The sequence below is a fragment of the Arachis hypogaea genome, chromosome 17 (assembly GCF_003086295.3).
Source record: "Arachis hypogaea cultivar Tifrunner chromosome 17, arahy.Tifrunner.gnm2.J5K5, whole genome shotgun sequence".
Lineage (NCBI taxonomy): Eukaryota > Viridiplantae > Streptophyta > Magnoliopsida > Fabales > Fabaceae > Arachis > Arachis hypogaea.
In genome coordinates this window covers 14,233,866-14,251,985 of record NC_092052.1, presented here as the reverse complement: position 1 = coordinate 14,251,985, position 18,120 = coordinate 14,233,866, and the positions used below count along the sequence as shown (strand labels likewise).

The 18,120-nt window shown below is 30.9% G+C and overlaps 2 protein-coding genes and 1 non-coding gene across 6 annotated transcripts; all 3 read left to right on the top strand.

Annotated features, from left to right (window-relative positions):
• Positions 1-2,196, top strand: LOC112765253 (16 kDa phloem protein 1). Its single transcript, XM_025811170.3, has 5 exons — positions 1-277; positions 626-691; positions 845-986; positions 1,659-1,794; positions 1,944-2,196. Exons 1-5 carry the CDS (start codon positions 211-213, stop codon positions 1,998-2,000), a joined length of 468 nt encoding a protein of 155 aa, XP_025666955.1. The 5' UTR covers positions 1-210; the 3' UTR covers positions 2,001-2,196.
• Positions 2,197-2,642: 446 nt separating this feature from the next.
• TRNAK-UUU (transfer RNA lysine (anticodon UUU)) lies at positions 2,643-2,714 on the top strand. Its single transcript has one exon. It is a non-coding gene; the product is annotated as a tRNA-Lys (tRNA).
• Positions 2,715-3,050: 336 nt separating this feature from the next.
• Positions 3,051-8,168, top strand: LOC112767368 (uncharacterized). 4 transcript variants are annotated; one of them, XM_025813230.2, is made up of 10 exons: positions 3,051-3,256; positions 3,503-3,619; positions 3,733-4,042; positions 4,506-4,712; positions 4,821-4,935; positions 5,406-5,505; positions 5,602-5,661; positions 5,775-5,858; positions 7,610-7,717; positions 7,790-8,168. In XM_025813230.2, the coding sequence occupies exons 1-10, from the start codon at positions 3,188-3,190 to the stop codon at positions 8,096-8,098; spliced, it is 1,479 nt and encodes a 492-aa protein (XP_025669015.1). In that variant the 5' UTR covers positions 3,051-3,187; the 3' UTR covers positions 8,099-8,168. The 4 variants fall into 4 exon arrangements, with proteins under 4 accessions (XP_025669015.1, XP_072078560.1, XP_025669014.1 ...); XM_072222459.1 differs by having other exon boundaries at positions 7,607-7,717; XM_025813229.2 differs by having other exon boundaries at positions 4,506-4,935.
• The last annotated feature ends 9,952 nt before the right edge of the window (positions 8,169-18,120 follow it).

Genomic DNA, 18,120 nt, shown 5'->3' with positions numbered 1-18,120 from the left:
GGACTAAGCGCGTATATGTATAATTTTCATTCTTTTGATTTGTAAAATTCATTTATTAATATACAATATATTATATTCTCTTAGCTTGTTGAGACATTTATATAAACCAATTAAACAAGTTACAACTCCATCTTGACATAGACACTTGCTGAATTAGAATCTTCAGAAAGAGAGACACAAATAGATTGAAGAATTTGTACTTTGAAGGTCATGGCAATTGGGTTCATGGAGGTGCAGCTTCTCAAAGCAAATGACCTCAAAGTCACTGATTTTTTTGGTATATGATTGATTGCTAGTTCCTTTATTTTCCTACTTTAATTGCTTCAATATATCTGCTTTAATTGCTTCTGTGTGTTCTTCATCTCTATTCCTTATATATAGATAATTGGAATATGATCAATTGTTCTACTTAGGGACTTAATTGGTTGTTTTTAACCAAATTATATATACCTCACATGTTAATGTAGTGTTCCTAATTTCTTTTTTGTGCTAATTCTTTCCCTTTTAATACTCAAATGGATGGTATTATTTAATAAACATTCTGACTATGTTCAAGTTGTGAAATTCTAACTATGTTAATAAACATTCTAACAAGTTCTTTAAATTTATTTTGTGTGTTTAATAGGCAAAATAGATCCATATGTTGTGATACAATACAAAGGACAAGAGCAAAGGAGCACAGTTGCTAATGGTTAGTTAGATGGCATATTCAAGTTCATTTTAACTTCATGCCTAAAAATCTTAAACAATTGCTATTTCAAATAATGAAAGTATATTCTAATTTTATGATATGAATGTATTATAATTCTATGTGCAATTTCTAATAATGGTTTGTTTGGAACAGGGCAAGGAAGAAATCCAACATGGAATGAGAAATTTATGTTCAGAGCAGAGTACCCAACTGGATCTGGAGATCAATACAAGCTCATTCTCAAAATCATGGACAAGGACACTTTTTCTAAGGATGATTCTCTTGGCCAAGCCATGTAATATTTCTATCACTTAATTGGAAAACTATCATTTCTATGGCTTTATTTCTTGTGTATCAATTTTTACATTGTTATTCAGTTATATTTTTGTAGTTAATTAGCGGTAAGTTTGTCAAATACTTCTTATTCGATACAACAAAATAGCATCATGATAAGGCTCACAAATAACTATTTTCAGGTTTGACTAAGTTGTTTTAGGAGTTAATTATATTAATTTCTTGCTTTGGGAGGGTGTTTTTATCTTAATTGTGTTTATTGTGGTCTATATATACCTATATTTAAAATAGGTTTAATTATTTTATTGGTCCTTATAGTTTCGTAAAATTTTCAATTAGGTTCCTATATTTTTTCCTTTTAATTGGGTTCTTGCACAATTTTTTTTTTTTAATTTTAGTGCAAGGACTTAATTAAAAAAAAATACAGAAATTTAATTAAAAATTTTGCAAAACTATAAGGAACAACAAAGTAATTAAACCAATATTATGTTTGTTTTGACAATTTCTACTAACCTGACTTTTTTAAGTGTAGTTTGTGAATCTTTAACTATTAAGAAAAGATGACGTGATATTCTAAACTTTTTATGTTTGTGTGAAAAAATTTTACATTAGAAAAACCCTACTTATGCTATATTATTCATTATTTAAAAGAAAAATTTGTTACTCTATGCAGAATCTATGTTAAAGATTTATTGGCCCAAGGGATAGAGAATGGAGGTGCTAAGCTACAAGCTCTCAAGTATAGAGTAATTGATGAAAACAACTCATATTGTGGTGAAGTTGATGTTGCCATAACTTTTACCCCAAAGGTAAATTAAACCTCAAATTCACTTGAAATAATCAAATTTAAAAGCATGTGTAACGATATTAGTTATTTTTATTATTTTATGGTAATGGAATTGATGGTATTTTCTTATTAGCTTGACTTTTTTTTTTTTTTGATGATCTTTTGGCATAGGTGGAAGAGAAATTTATTGGTGAAGATATTGGAGGATGGAAAGAAAGTTCCTACTAGCAAGTAGCAAGGCTTAAAAAGTTCCTAACTTAGATGTTCTTAATTCTAGAATGGTTATTTATGTAATAATATAAGATCGTTCACTTTCTAATACCATGTTGTTTTCATTCTTTTTGACAAGCACGGACATGATAGATAGATTAAACTGTTTGTATATGTATCATTTCTCTAATTAATTTATTCTTGTCATTTGTCATTTCGTTTCTTTGGTATTATTTTCAACTACCTATTCAAAACCCCCTCAATTAGCGACAAACCTTAATATATTATTATATATTCCTTTATTTTTAAAACAATTGTCAAAGTTGTTTAAAAGCACATATTTTAAGAAAAAGAATAAATATTCGCATAAAAAGAAATGAAACAAATGAGTTTTACTAAAGTTTGTATGGATAAACAAATATTTTTCTCTAATAAATGAAATTATGTAATTTTTTTGTCCAATTATCACAATTCAAGAAAGTTCGTTAGTAGGGAATTAAAAATATTATGGTGCATTTAGTTTGTGTTTTTATTTTTTTCTTAATAAAATACTGAAAAAAGCATGTTAAAATGAAAACATATGTAATAGCTGTTTTCCTTTTTCCAAATTAATTATCATAACTTAATTATATTAAGTACTATGCAAATTTAAAAGCACAAGCCGTCTTAGCTCAGCGGTAGAGCGCGTGGCTTTTAACCACGTGGTCGTGGGTTCGATCCCCACAGATAGCGCTTAATATATTTGAATATTTTATTTATTCAAAACTGGCTCTTACATTAATGGATTTCATGTTCATATCACCACCACCACTTCATTCATGGCTATCATGTCACTACCTCCAACTTTGAATTGCAAAAAGTGTTCATGGGATTGCCATGCAATGCAAAATCTTAAACCCTAATATGCTTGTTATTATTCCCAACTGTCCCAATCCACCGAACAATCTTTTTAATTTTCTTTCTCTCTTTTTTATTTATTTAATTTTTCAACCACTTTGAAGCAAGTATATCCTCTCCAATTTTATACCTAACAACCAATACTTTAATGGCAACAACTAAAGAAATGATATAAATCACTTAGCACCCATTTCATTTATATAAAAGCTTCTTGATAGTGACCAACATTACACCAAAGAATACCCACCTAAAGTAAAAGTCAAAGCTATCTGCGTTGACTTTTTTTCCCCCTTTATTGATGTTAGCAAATGAAATTCGAAGACTATCTAATGGAGAAAAGCCAAGAGCCCCAGAAAAGAAAAGAGCTTGAGAAAGAGGTTAGCAAGTTCTTCAATATGTAGCATCTCTTTATTTGTTATTAATAAAAGGATTTCGCTAACCAAAGTGATTAAGAATTCTAGCAAGGGAAAATTTGTTAATTAACTAGTATCCTTAGTAAAACCTTTTAATAAAATGCATGAAAAAGAAAGGAACAAATAAAAAACAAAGATTGAAATTCATTTGAACATTTTTTTTCTTTTTCTTTGATCAATTAATTGATAATTACATTCACACCCTTCTAGGTTGTGATATTGCAAGCTCAGTTGAAGGGAGAACAAGCAATGAATAGGGTCTTGCGTTGTGCTCTTCAAGGACCTGTTTTCTCTCTTCCACTCATTCCCTCTGTTTTTCCACCTCAGGTAATTAAAAAAAATCAATATATATTAATTAATGTACACTAATTAATAGAAATATTGTTTTAATTTATTTTTTTAAAGATTTATTTTGGAGAGAAAACAAATACTATATGCAGGTTCATGAGCTTCTTGAAGAATTGGCAATGGTTGAGGAGGAGATAGTTTTGCTTGAAAGAAAAGTTAAGGAACTAAAACTAAGATTGTACCAAGAGAGAGAATTGGAAACAATGCAACATAGAAGGAAGCTTAATAATAAAATATATAAGAAGCAGTTCCAAGGGTCATCAGAATATGAACCAATGATTACTGAGCATAGATGCAGTTCACATAATTATGAAGTCTTCACCAAAGGGAGAAAATCAAGAGCCTCTCTAAGTTCATCATGGGATATACATAGCCTACTTTCCATGCCAAGAAGGTCAAATGGTAAAAAAAAAAATAATAAAAAATCACAACTAATGACCTCTTTAATTTGCATGTATGTATGGGGATATGGAGAGGATTAAACTTATACATGGATAATCGAAATTAAAAATCATTAAAGTTTAGGGTTATATAATCATTTAAAAAAGTCGCACAATTCTTGTGTAGACACAAATCTAACATGTCATTCTTAGGTACGTTTAAATAAATTTTTTTAAATAAAGTTTACTTTACAAGTGGCTAAAAATAATGTTAAACTTGTGGTTGTGCAAAGCACCTCAACATTTATAATCTTCTAATGCATAAAATTTATTTTTCTAGAAGCAAAATTCATGTTTTTTTTTTTTTAATTATCTTTAGTATTGATGTAAGACTTTATAGGCCAAAATTTGTTATATTATCTTTACTTTTTTTTTTTATCAAATTTCTGACCATATTGTTTGGGATATGGTGGTGCTGTAAACAGAATATGAAGCAGCAAGAAGGAGCACTCAAAAGATTCCAAGACAGTATCCTATACAAATACAAACATCCATTGAGAAACCAAATGAATTGTCAGAAGAACTTGTGAAATGTCTCATAGGAATTTTTCTTGAATTGAACCGGGCATCATCATTGGACAGAAACAGAATAGAAGAATCTGAAACTGTGCCAAGACTCATTACTCTTTCATGTATGAAATCTACAGGGTTCATTTCAAAGACCTCATTCAGCTGCAAGACACCTTCATTCCATTCAAATGGCAATGCTTCTTATTATGATCCTTATGGAACTTCTTCAGATTTAGATTGCACTGCAAGGGATGTTGGACCTTACAAGGACTTGATTCAAATCACTACCACTTCATTGGATATTGAACGTTTCACTCACTGCTTACCAGCATTCAAAAAATTGAGGTTGGTTTTGAGTTTTCTTGGCTTTTCAGTAATCACAAAAATTTTGAGTTAATTATACGCAACAAATTAGCTTCATTTGATAAATTGATTTCATTTTTCATGGTTGTTTGATAAATTCATTAATCAATCATGTATTCATTAAGGTAAACACAAATAAAATCAACCACCCGAATAGAATATATATGAAAATAAGTTATACAACACATATTTATATACAAATATATCGCTTTCATTGATAGAATTGTTTGTGTCACCTTGTCATTAAGACATGTGAGCAACTTTGTCAATGAAAAGGAAGTCTAGTAACAACTTAATGAATAAGTCTAATGGAGCAAATTTTTTTGGATATATTGGATAAATATTCAATCTTTCAAGAACTATTTTGTTAACGAAATGATCTCTCAAGGGCTATTTTGGTACTTCACTTTCTCTTTTTTTTTTTTCCTTCTAATCTATCCTTCCTCTTTCAGGACCTTGATGCACAAGTTATGTGATGTGGATTTAAGTTTCTTGACCTACAAGCAGAAATTGGCATTCTGGATAAACATATACAATGCCTGCATAATGAATGTACTGTAAGGCATTTCAAGCCTATATTGAACTTACACTTTACATAACATCTTTGTGGTAAATCTTAGAATCTTTCTGTTTATGATATAATTTCAGGCATTTTTGGATCATGGCCTTCCTTCTACAAATGATAAACTGTTGTCTCTTATGAATAAGGTACACATCAAATAGTAATAATAATAAATGGTAATTGAGAATTTTCTTTTCCTTTTTTTTTTGGCAAGTTATCAAGCAAATGTTAATTATCTAGCTACATGTTGTTGATTCAGGCAGCAATGAATGTAAGTGGGATAGTACTCAATGCTCTGGCTATCGAACACTTTATTCTTCGACATCCGTATGAATCAAAACAGGTAAATTTATAAACCCTAAATCCTAAAATCAATTTTTCTGGTCACTAAATACTCTACTAATGGAATATGCAAATAATAATGAAAGGAGAAACAGAGAAAGTGTGTAATAGATTTTAAATTAACAAGCCAACCCCTCCCCCACCTCATTTTAAAGAATATCATTTTCATAAAATAAGATCAATACAAGAAAATTAAACACTATTATATAGAAAAAATAACATTACTCCAACAACGAGTTAAATCTCAATTTGCCCTTGAAATTTACCCCGATACTCAGATAACCCCCACAATTTCGTTGACTCCAATTAGAACTCCCAAATTTGTAATTGTGGCTCCAATTTGCCCCTGCGATTATCTCTGTCACCAGAATGCTGATTTGATGTAATTGCATGACACGGTGGACACTACTTAAATGATGACGCATTGGTTTCGCGCCCAAACTCTTTGGAAACCACGACGTTTCAGTCTTTTGTGGGTTAAAATTCTCTTTCTTTCCACTACGACGATCATAAGTTGTCAAACATCAAGAAAACCCTTACACTACGTGGTTTTCAAAGGGTTTGCGTCCGAAACCAATGCGCCGTCGTTTAAGTAGTGTCCACCATGTCATGCAATTACGCTAGATCAGCATGGAAATGATCGCAGGGGCAAACTCGAGCCATAATTGTAAATTTGGGGGTTCTAATTGGGGCCAACGAAATTGTGAGGGTCATTGTCAGGCCAAATTTTAGGGACTAAATTGAGAATGTAAAGTAGCAACCAATATTTTATTTTTAAATTATTAGAATGTAAAGTTGGGTTTAGTTCTGAGAATAGGACAAGACAAGATATTGATAACAAGATACAAAAAAACAGAGACATAAAAATTAGTATTTTTATATTTTATTTGATAATAAATTAGAATAAATTATGAAAGTTTAATTTATTCTCATATTTTATTCAAAAAATTTAAAAAAATATAATAATAAAAAATATAATTATAAAAAATATAATTATAAAAAATTAATAAAATAATAAAAAATAAAAATAAATTGTATTTTTTGTTAGTGTCTCTGTCAGGATAGATACAAAATATGAAGACCACCTCGACAAAGACATTAAAAATGTCTTTTTCTTAAAGACATTTATATGTGTCATGATATTATTGGACATCTTTATTAAACCAATTAATAATTTATTTTTTAATAAATCAGGACAAAAATTGATTTATTATAACAACAATAATAAATCCAATTGTCCGCATTATAATTTTTAGACCCAATTTGATCCGATCGATTTACACAATCTAAACCGAATCATGTTTAAATTTTTTGATAAAAAAATAAATATATCCCTGATTTTTGTTTTTAAACAAAACAAAAAAAACCATGATCCAGTGGGTTATATAAATTAGTCGATTCAACCGGATCTAATAACAATTGAGTTTATTGTTATTATTATAAAAAAATCGATTTTATTTTAATTTGTTAAGAAATTCAAAAATAACCAGTTCATTAATACCTCTAATAATAATGTGACACATAAGTGTGTTTACAAAAAGATGTTTTATGCGTCTTTATAGCAGCATCCTCCTACGAAATATACTAATTCAAATGTCTCTGCACACCATATTTCTGTATGTCTCTTTTTCAATGTCCTGTATATGTTAATAAACTCAACTTCAAAAATTTTACCGAATTGGTAGTTAATCCTACTTTTAAACAATTAGGATTTAAGATATTGGTCTCTATAGTTAACAGAAAGATTAGCAGGGTCCCGTGGACGAGAAGGAAGTGTTATTGCGACATGCTTATGGTCTGGGGTATCCAGAGCCCAACATAACTTTTGCTCTTTGTCGCGGCACTTGGTCGTCACCGGCGGTAAGATTATGGTTGTCCCCGTCCATTATTTGAATAAGATTGAATGAAAGAAAAATGTGATGTTTGTTGTAGCTAAGGGTGTACACAGCAGAGGAAGTGGTGAACGAACTGGGGAGGGCAAAAGTGGAATACTTGGAAGCTGCAGTGGGAATAACAAGCAAGAGGAAGATAATAGTGCCAAAGCTATTGCAGTGGCATATGGAAGATTTTGCGGATGACATGGAATCACTAATAGAATGGATATACAGCCAATTGCCACGTTCAGGATCATTGAAGAGAGCCATGATGGAGTGTCTAATAAGAGAAACAAAGTACCCCATTTCTAAAATGGTAGAAGTCCAATCATATGAATCTCAATTCCGATATCTCCTACCCATTTAATGTAATGTATCATATCGCTTAAATACAACCAACTAACCTTATGCAAATAAAAAACTCGTTTGCATGCCAACTATATTTATTTATTTTCAGACGTTAAATCAACTAGAGAATGAACCTAACTAAATCTAACTTGAGTAAAAATTAGGTTTGTATCATATAGGATTTGGTTAAATTCTAAGAAAATTGGTGATTGTAATCTTTAAAAAAAAAGGTAAAAATTTTATCACTGTTATAGTAGAGACTGGATGTAGGTCACATAGTACATAGTAACTGAGCCAGAATACATGGCTATGTAATTCTTTCTTCTCTACTCTTCTTTTGTTGTCCATCAAGACAAAATAAAATTATCTCCTATTTTATTAATATCACAGAAGTCACAGCAACCAAAAGTAAAGAGTTTACTTTGTTTCTAATCAATCATGAAGAGACAAATTAAAATTATCTTCTAAAATATTAACTTCGATAGACTCACCAACAAATAAGTTTTATATCCAGTTTGAAGTCAAATTAAACAAAGAGGAATGCTAGGGGCCAGCAACTTTTGGGATTTATAGTCATCAAATAGCCATTAATGAGGCTTTTAATGGTGTGAGATTAATGTGAGATTTCATCCAATGACTCATTCTTCTTTACTGGTTACATGCTGGCCAAAATTTGATAAAATTGCTAACCCCTAGACTTTTCCTTAAACAAAATTTAAAAAATGACCATAAATTCAACTTTGTTTCTCAAAACCATTAACATACCTTTAATTATTATTATTATTATTATTATTATTATTATTATTATTATTATTATTATTGAGCTGTATTTTATTATTGTAACTATTTTGTGTTTTCTAGCTATTCATTGTAACTATGTCCTAGCTTTTTTATTATTATTATTATTATTATTATTATTATTATTATTTACAAGGAAAAATTTGAGATACTTATTCAAATCCAGCAAGATAGAGTAAATATTTATGAACATATATTCTGGTGAAGAGAATTGCATAGTTGCCACTTAAGGGGGCACTGTGTAAACCACCTCATTGTTTTTGATGCAGCAATATTTCATACAGTCAAAAAGATTGAATGCGCAGCATGGACAACCATGAACTGTAACATAAAAATTACGTAGTTAATTTCACCTTATATCTATATATTAGTGACATTTTATGTGTATTTGGACATTCTCTCTAATCTACTAGACAAAAATATAGAAATAACAGTCTTTATACTTTCATCAAATTTTTAATTAAATTTTTATAATTTAAAAATTTGTAATTAATTTTTTATAATAGATTAAATCTTTTAATTATGTCATTCCTAACTATTTTTTGGTTAAAATTGTAATTATTTTTTTGAAATATTTATTTCTATGTTTGATATAAGATGAACTATAAAATACTTTTATATTCTAGCTAGAATTATTTTGATTTTTTGAAAATAAAAAATTAATAAATTTCTAATTATAAATTTTTATTTAGTATAAAGATCGAATTACAAACTTTTAAATTATAAAGACTTAATAAAAAATTTGATAAACTATAAGAGCTAACAAACTAATTAAATCACAAACTCATTTTTTATTTTGGAAATAGTGACAAGAAAAATATAAATTAAGATTTTGGTTTTTAAATTTTGTAAAAGAAACAATGAAAAAATAAAATAAAAAAGAAAATATTTTTTCATAAAATTTAAAAATATAGAATGTTGAAAGAAAATATTTTCCAAACTAAATATGCCATAATGTTTTCTGTATTTTGTAGAAGTGGTTATAGAAAATATCTATTTTGTAGATTTTTATCTCAGAATAATAATGAATCTAAAATTAAGAACACATATTAAGACTTTACCTCCATCAATATCATGAATTACACGAGCCTCTACAATTGCCTTATTCAAAATAACTATGAATACAAAATGTAAGAGACATGAGATAGTAGAACCAAAGCTTCATTCGTTTTTAACCATCATGTTGATCGGACGCAATTTCTTCTCTTTGTAAACCTTTGATATTTATAATTTGGTCATTCCATTATTTCAATGTAACTGTCCAGCATATTAAAATATTTTATGAGCAATAACGCATCTCTGAGTTCGTGATGGACTTTTAATAAGTTTTAAACAATACGGATGCTTGTTTTTTCTTTTTGATAAAAATAGTTTATGAGAATTTTATGGAATAATTAAGTAATGTTTTTATGATGCATGCATATAGTTGAGCTCGTGATGGTATGTTTAAAAAATGGGGATATCTTTATTGAGAAACTTCTCTTATGAAAGATTTCTTCAGTTATGTCAGCTATTATAACTTATTATCGTTATGTTTGTTAGCTAATTATAATTTTAATTAGTATGATAGTATGATACCAAACATAATTTAATGATTAAGTAATTGTTTCGGGTTATTATAATTGGTATGTTGAAAAACTGGATTTGGGTTGGAAGTATGTATGATGGAACTATGAGTGAGTACTTTATGTTTTATTTAACAAAATATGTTTTGCCTTATTCAAAATAACTATGAGTGTTAGTATATATATACGAGGTCACTGTGACAAAAGCTTATTGTTAAGTGAACTTGTGATTAGTGAGAGTGAGGAATTAGCTTGTGTTAGCTCTTGAAATCAGATGTGCCAACAAAGTGGTTATTCGCCACATGATCTCCAGCCTTCAGGTTCGCAACTCCTTCACTCTCCGCAATTCTGTTGAAATAAGTAATAAACTCATCAATTAGAAGTTGGCCAGACTTAATCACAGAGTTGCTGCTATATTCAATGTTTAAGTGATATTAAGAAAGGTTGGATTTGACTCCTCTAGAGAGCAGCTTTTGGATATAACAAAATGCAAATCCCTTCATGGATACACGCCTCTAAATTGTAGATGAGAAGATCTGAGGTTTTATATTTAAGATGCGAATACATGTATAAACTATTTATAAATCTAAACTGATAAAATTTTGGACATCTTAAGCAGTCAGGGATCCATTTATTTGTGGGTAACTGCGTTTAATTGAGTGTGCAGTGAGATGAGAATAGAAGAGAAGGAAGCTTAGCTGCTTAGGTAGGGAAAAGAAGAAAAACCAAACAAAAAAGAGAGTTTATATTATGCATGAGGTTGATGCAAAAATAGGAGGAAAGGGTGGAAGGAAATGAGTAAGAAAAGAGATAGAGTTTTGGGAATTGAGGTTCATTAGGAATGGTTGCATCTATGTTAAGAAGAGATAAGAGAGAAAGCATATAGAGCAGAGGGAAGCACTACACTATGCAGGAAACAGTGAATCAAATAATGGTTCCTTGTAAACAAAAGTAACACAACATAATCTTCTACAGGTTTCTGAAATGAGCGCTTAACAGTTTCCTTCTCTATTGGCCAATTTTATTTAGCTGCTTTCATAGGAAGCTATTATTCTTTCTCTATTGGCCAATTTTATTTAGCTGCTTTCATAGGAAGCTATTATTCTTTCTGGAACAGAAGAAGAACAAAGAAGAAAGAAAAAGTTGAACAAAAGGGTTAAGAGTATAAAAAACTAGCCAGGGACTCTTCTATTTAGTGTTCTCATCGTAACCTTGTTGTGTATTTCTGTAAAACTTTCCTTATTTATATAAAGTAAGGAACAGATTCTGTGAATTGTTCATCTTTTCAAATATTTTGTTATCAAGGAATTTTGTTGTCTTTCAACCATTCAATTATGTTATAACCACTACATATATTTCATGCATGAGTTTAATAATCACTATAACTATTAATTAACTAGTTTCTCATTAGAGCAATGCTAGGGGCCAGCAACTTTTGGGATTGGTAGCCATCAAATAGCCATCAATGATGATTTAATGGTGTGAGATTGGTGTGAGATTTCATCCAATGGCTCACCTTTCTCTGCTGGTTACATGCTGGCCAAAATTCAATAAAATTGCTGGCCCTTTAGACTTTTCCTTCTCATTATTTGAAAAACCATATATAAAGTACTTATTTATTGTATATTTTCTCATCTTTGAGTCTTTTTCTTTCCTCTTAAAGACTAAAAGATATTCTGTCCGGTATTTGTGTCCCACACTTATATTTTTCATTTTTCACAATTTTGTAACATCATATCATGTATTCAACATTACACATGATTCTTCCCAAAATCAAACATGTGAAAATTTACCCATGATAAAGGAAGGAGACACATGGGACAGAACAATTGTTTTCCCTCAACAAAGCACAGTTCAACTATAGCAAATTAGACAATTTAACTCATATCAACTATCCTTAAATAGAATGAAATGATGAAGACATGAAAACTCTTAAAAAATAGATATCTGGCTGACTGCCCAATGTTAATAAAAAATATATAACCAAGTTTTCCCTTCCTTTTTTTTAACGTTGCATATCTTAACAAACTCCATCGACTAGTAAATAGAATACGGACATGGTACCAAAATCAAGTCCATTTTGTTGACAGAGACACAAATGCAACATAAACATTGTTGCTACCATAACCACTGCCTCTGCATCAATGCAGGAATTGCAGCAATGTCAACCAATTTTTCCAACAAGTTTCTGCAATTACAGTTATATCTGCCAATTTTTCAGTTATCCACAAAATGCAGTCATTACAAGCCATATATACTCAATTATTATTATTATTATTATTGAACTGTATTGGAAAATTTTGTAAGAGCAATGATAATAGAAGATACAGTTCACTTAATTGGCCAAAAAAACGAATCAAATTCTGTTTTCTTTTCCTTTGTTCTACAAAGATACACTATCTCTATGAAATCAGTTTTAAGCCTGAGATTTGAATATGTTTTTTTTTTCTTCTCTTTAATTTATCTTATTTGTAATATTTTCAAATCTTGAAATTAACTTACCTTTTTTAAAATCAGAAGATACTGATTGATTGAAAGATTTAATTTGAATTTGTCAAACAAATTAACATAATATAAGAAGAGGTGCTTGATTGAATGAAGTATACACATTAACGTACACTTTCCAAAACTTGTGCCCACTCACTTTCTCTTCAATCTTCATTGCTAAAGAAAAGAATGGAAACGCATAGAGCCAAACTACGCTGCCAATGGTTCCCATGCAGACCACGTTCTTCATGCAGCGCAAAGAACAAGCTGAAAGAGCTAACTCCTTTGGTTACTGTTGATTCTGATGATTCTACAGTTGAGTTGGTGAAGAATTTCTTTAATACAGCATTTGCTATTTCCTATTAATGTTGTATTTGTATACTCTTACCATGTTTATATCTTGCTTAGTTTTCTCCCCTTTGTTTTGGTCCACTGTGCAATTCCTTTTTTCTTTCTCTTTTTTCAAAAGAAATTTTAGATTCTATTCGCACAAAACATTTTGTTTCTACAGTGAATCTCAAGTCAATGAAACACCCACTAACACCACAAGCACAAAAGATGTAAGTCAATTGCATTCTTGAAGTTGATCTTAGCAAATTATCACAAAAATCACAAAGAAATAAGATTTTTACTTTGATAAGGAATTAATAAATTGAAAGCTTTCAACCTATTTTTATACATCTAATGTGCTGAATGTAAAATTTCTTCTTAAGATTCCACTGATGGGAGCAGAATTTTGGGACTTGAAGATTGGAGTTCATGGAAATGGCAATCCATTGGGAAGCTTGATCTGTATATTGCAGCTGCTGGGATAAATTCTAAAGGGTATATGTGCAACATTTTCCATTTATTATTTCTTTCAAACTGTTCAAATTTTGATAAATATATTGAGGTATCTGATTTGTTTGATAAACTGAATTTGGCCAGATTACAAAAATTTAGGCTAGAGCGGTTATCCTTGTTTGATACTGTTTTCAGCAGGTTAATTTCTTTTCATTTCTTTGCTTTACATGAGCTTTGGTTGTTGCTTCGGTACCAAGGTTGTCTTGCCATGTAATGTACTCTCTTGCTGCTAATCTTCATTCCTTGAGTAATGGAAATTGATGAATTATTGCTGCTATATAGGCCATGTAATTGCAGTGCTAGTGAGGGAGAACCATCAAGTAGTGCTGCACAGGCAACCATTCAAGGACACACTGTACTTGAAGCTCTATGAGGATGTAGCAAAGAAACACTGTGAAATTGATCAACTGTGTATATATTACCATTAATAAATGCATTTGAAATTCAGAAGTAAACAACCCCCCCCCCCCTTCTCTTCTTTTCTCTCTCTCCATTTGAAAATTCATGATAATAGTCATAATATCATTACAAGGTTGAAATATAATCATACTATTAATGTATGTACTTATTTCCCCCCTTAATGCCATATCATTTATATACTTGCATTATGTAGCACTGCAGCATACTATACAAGCTGTACTGTTATTTTAATATGAATTTTGAAGTGATCACATAAATTGACATGAGCCACAATTTAAGGTTGGGATGCAACAATGATGAGAAAATGTATTAAAAGATCATCATATCGCCCTCATGAAGCTATTATTTGAAGAAAAGATGCTTCCTGCTTTTCCAAAGAAACTTTGACCTTGTCCTGACTTGTGTTCATCCTCGCCAAATAAAATCTGGACCACATAAAGGTCAATGAACTATAATTATACTCGCAGGTCACATTGCATTAAAATTGAATTCTTTGTATATTACTGCACAGAAAAACTCTTAAGAAACTTCTGGTTTTGTATTATTTAATGCATGTATAACATCTTTTGGTTCAGGTTTTTATTTTTTTATTTTTCACTATGAATTAGTCATCATCATTTCCTTGTCCTTCCTCTTTCCAATAATTTATGCTTCTCCGAATCTCCCTCTATTTTATATAGAAAGTGGTTGTATCCATAAGATCTGGCAATTTAATCTGGAACTAAAGCTACTAACCTCAAGATCTGCATAATCGGGACGGTTGATGAATTCCTTTGCAAGCAAATATCTGTCTGGCCTATCCTTGTCATCACTGAACACTTTCCACATTCTGAGTGTGATCAAAACGCCACAGGAATCAAACAGCAGATCAATGTGGTTAACCAAACAATTTAACATATTGCCTACAGCATGAAATTTGACCAAATTTGAATAAACAAAAATGACAGAATTGGAATATCTTCACATAAGTATCCTGCAGCACATATATTACAGCCCTGTTAAGAAGAACTAAGAAAAGGAAAATACAAAAGGACATAAATATAAGTATATTTTCATGTATTTATGACAGAAAAAACTAAATAAGAGGATGAAGCTTTCTGTATGTATTCATAAAGTTCTGTTTCAGTTTGCACTCAAAAGATTTCTCACAAACACAAAGGATAATGATGAGTTTGGAAAAACTCCAAATTAATATTTATGATGACCAAACATTATGAATATAATTTATTACAAAATTAACTTTGGATTAAATGTTGATTAAAATAATTTTACAATACAGGTTTATAAATGGGCCGAAATAAAAAGGAAATGTTGCTAGCCCAATGATTAAAATATTCAGCATTAATATGAAGTTAGTTTCTTATGGCTGAATGAAAAATATATCACTTGGGCCAGAATGAATTCTTGTTGATCCAAGCCCAATTGTGATATATGCTACAGATCCAATGCTTAATCCAAAATCCATCAGGAAAGCAAATGTTATCATTTGCCTTATGCCTTTCATCGAATTTCATGGATGAAATAATTTTTGGGCCAGTTGTGATTATCAATGTTACAAGCCCAAAATAAAAATGATTGAAGGGAAGCATGTTAAGTCCGAAACCATGAAGCAAAGAAAACAAAGCTTCGTTTGCTCCCAACGGATCCAAGAATTTTACCATGCAATGGATTCCAAAACTCATTAAATTGTCATTTATTGCATGGGAAATATGAGAGAGAAATTTGCAGCTGAATTGATTGATTGCTATAGTGCTACATGCCACTCTAGCAAGGGAAGTAAAAGCAACTCATTTTAATTAATTTATTCAAACACACTTGATTGCTTTTCTTCATACTTTCTTCTCTCTCATCTCTTTCTTCTCTTCGGTCATTAACCAGGAAACCATGGAAGCAAAAATGAGCTACCAAAGTAAAGGAAGAACTCTCTACAAGACCATCATGATGATGGCAAAAAAACATAACAAAATAAAAGTATGCTGTGGCTGAGATATTCATCAAAAATGGTAAGATTTGGTGAGGTAATCTCGAGCTCCTCATACCCAAAAAGAAGAAGAAGATTTCGGCCAGCAAGGAAGAGATTCTTGGAGGCATGACTTGTCTTTGATTCTGCTCAACCACCACAGGAAGTAGCTAGAGTGGCGAAGTGATGGAAGAGGCAGAGATTGAAGCAGATGAAGTCATCATCATCATGAAGCATCAAGGGCCAGAAATCCATCTTAGAGAGCAAGTCAAGGATGGAGAGCCCGGATTGATGAAGAGTGATGACCAAGGAAGAACTAGAGGTAATTGCATGTTGGGTTTTGCATGGTTATCTCTTCTCTCTCTATGTGGCCGAACCGGTTTTGTTTCTTGGAGAAGAAGGAGTTGGCTTGGGTTTTTGGCTTCAAAAGTGGAGGCTTCCCTCTTCTATAAAAAGAGAGAACAGCCACTGTTTGGAGCAAGGAGAAAGTTTGAGAGTGCAAGGCACAGAATTCTCAGAGCTACCTAAGCTAATAGTTTTCTCTTCTCCTTCAATGTTCTCATTTTGTAATTTTTTTGTTTAATTTTGTCATGTCTTGAGTCTCATAGAAAAAGGCAAACAAGTGAGGTTTGTATGAAAAAGCCATAGAGCGGAAAAAGGCAGAGAGTGCAAAATTAAAAGAAAAAGCTATAGATGTCCTTAGAGTTCCTTTGTACATCTGTGTTGTGTTTCATGATTCTATGAGAATCCCCTTGTAAGTTGGGTTAGCACTTTACAGCTTGTAATCAGGATTGATTATAGTGAAATTCCATCATAGTTGTGATGGAGACTGGATGTAGGCTACACTACACTTAGCAGCTGAACCAGGATATATCTGGGTGTAATTCTCTTTCTCTACTACTCCATTTCTGTTTCTACTGCACAGGAGCTAAAACCAAAATATCTCGTGCCAAGTGACGAGACAAAAATAAAAAGTCTCGTGGCTAGGGACGAGACAAAAACAGAAAAGTCTCCTTAAGGACCGAAAAGTGTAATCAAGCAAAAAAGGGGCTAAGATTCAACCCCCCTTCTCTTAGCCACTGAAACCATCAGATAAGTATATAGTACTATGCTGCAACATAGAAAATTGAATGGAAACGCTATAACGCAACTAACCTATAATGGCCATAACAGAATTACCTAACTCAGCCTAATCATCCCTTATTACTAAAATGCAAAAGTACCTGCTACCACAATATTTGCCATATGCACTTCATATTTTTAACATAGTAATTGTTGTTACCATAACCACTGCGACTGCATCAATGCAGCAATTGAAGCCATGTCAACCAATTTTTCCAACAAGTTTCTGCAATTACAGTTATATCTGCCAATTTTTCAGTTATCCACAAACTGCAGTCATTACAAGCCATATATACTCAATTATAATAATAATAATAATAATAATAATAATAATAATAATAATAATAATAATAATATATTATTATTATTATTATTGAGCTGTATTGTTTTATTGAAATATCGAAAATTTTGTAAGAGACATGATTCTCCTCCTAAAACCAATGGTTAATTAAAAGGGGGAAAATATCAGTTACTCAAAACGACCATGTGTTGTTCAAAACTCTAATTTCAGTGACAATTGATGTCTCTGCTATCATCAACAGTGGAGTATATATGATTTTGAACCTTTGTGTATAAATCTTTCACCTATTGACAAACACAATTTTTAGCTTCACCTATTGTTGTTCAAAAAACTCTAATATCAGATTTGATTGAGTTTAAATTACATTCCAACCCTTGAATTTGTTCCCCAGTTAACTATTGTTCGTTGAATTATGGAATTAATCATTTTCTTTTCACCTAAGTTCACAGGGTTTACCAAGATGCATGAGATGGCAAAAATCAGAGTCTCAGCATGAACGCCCAGTTAAAATACATATATATATAAAAGAAAAAAAAAAAGAAGGG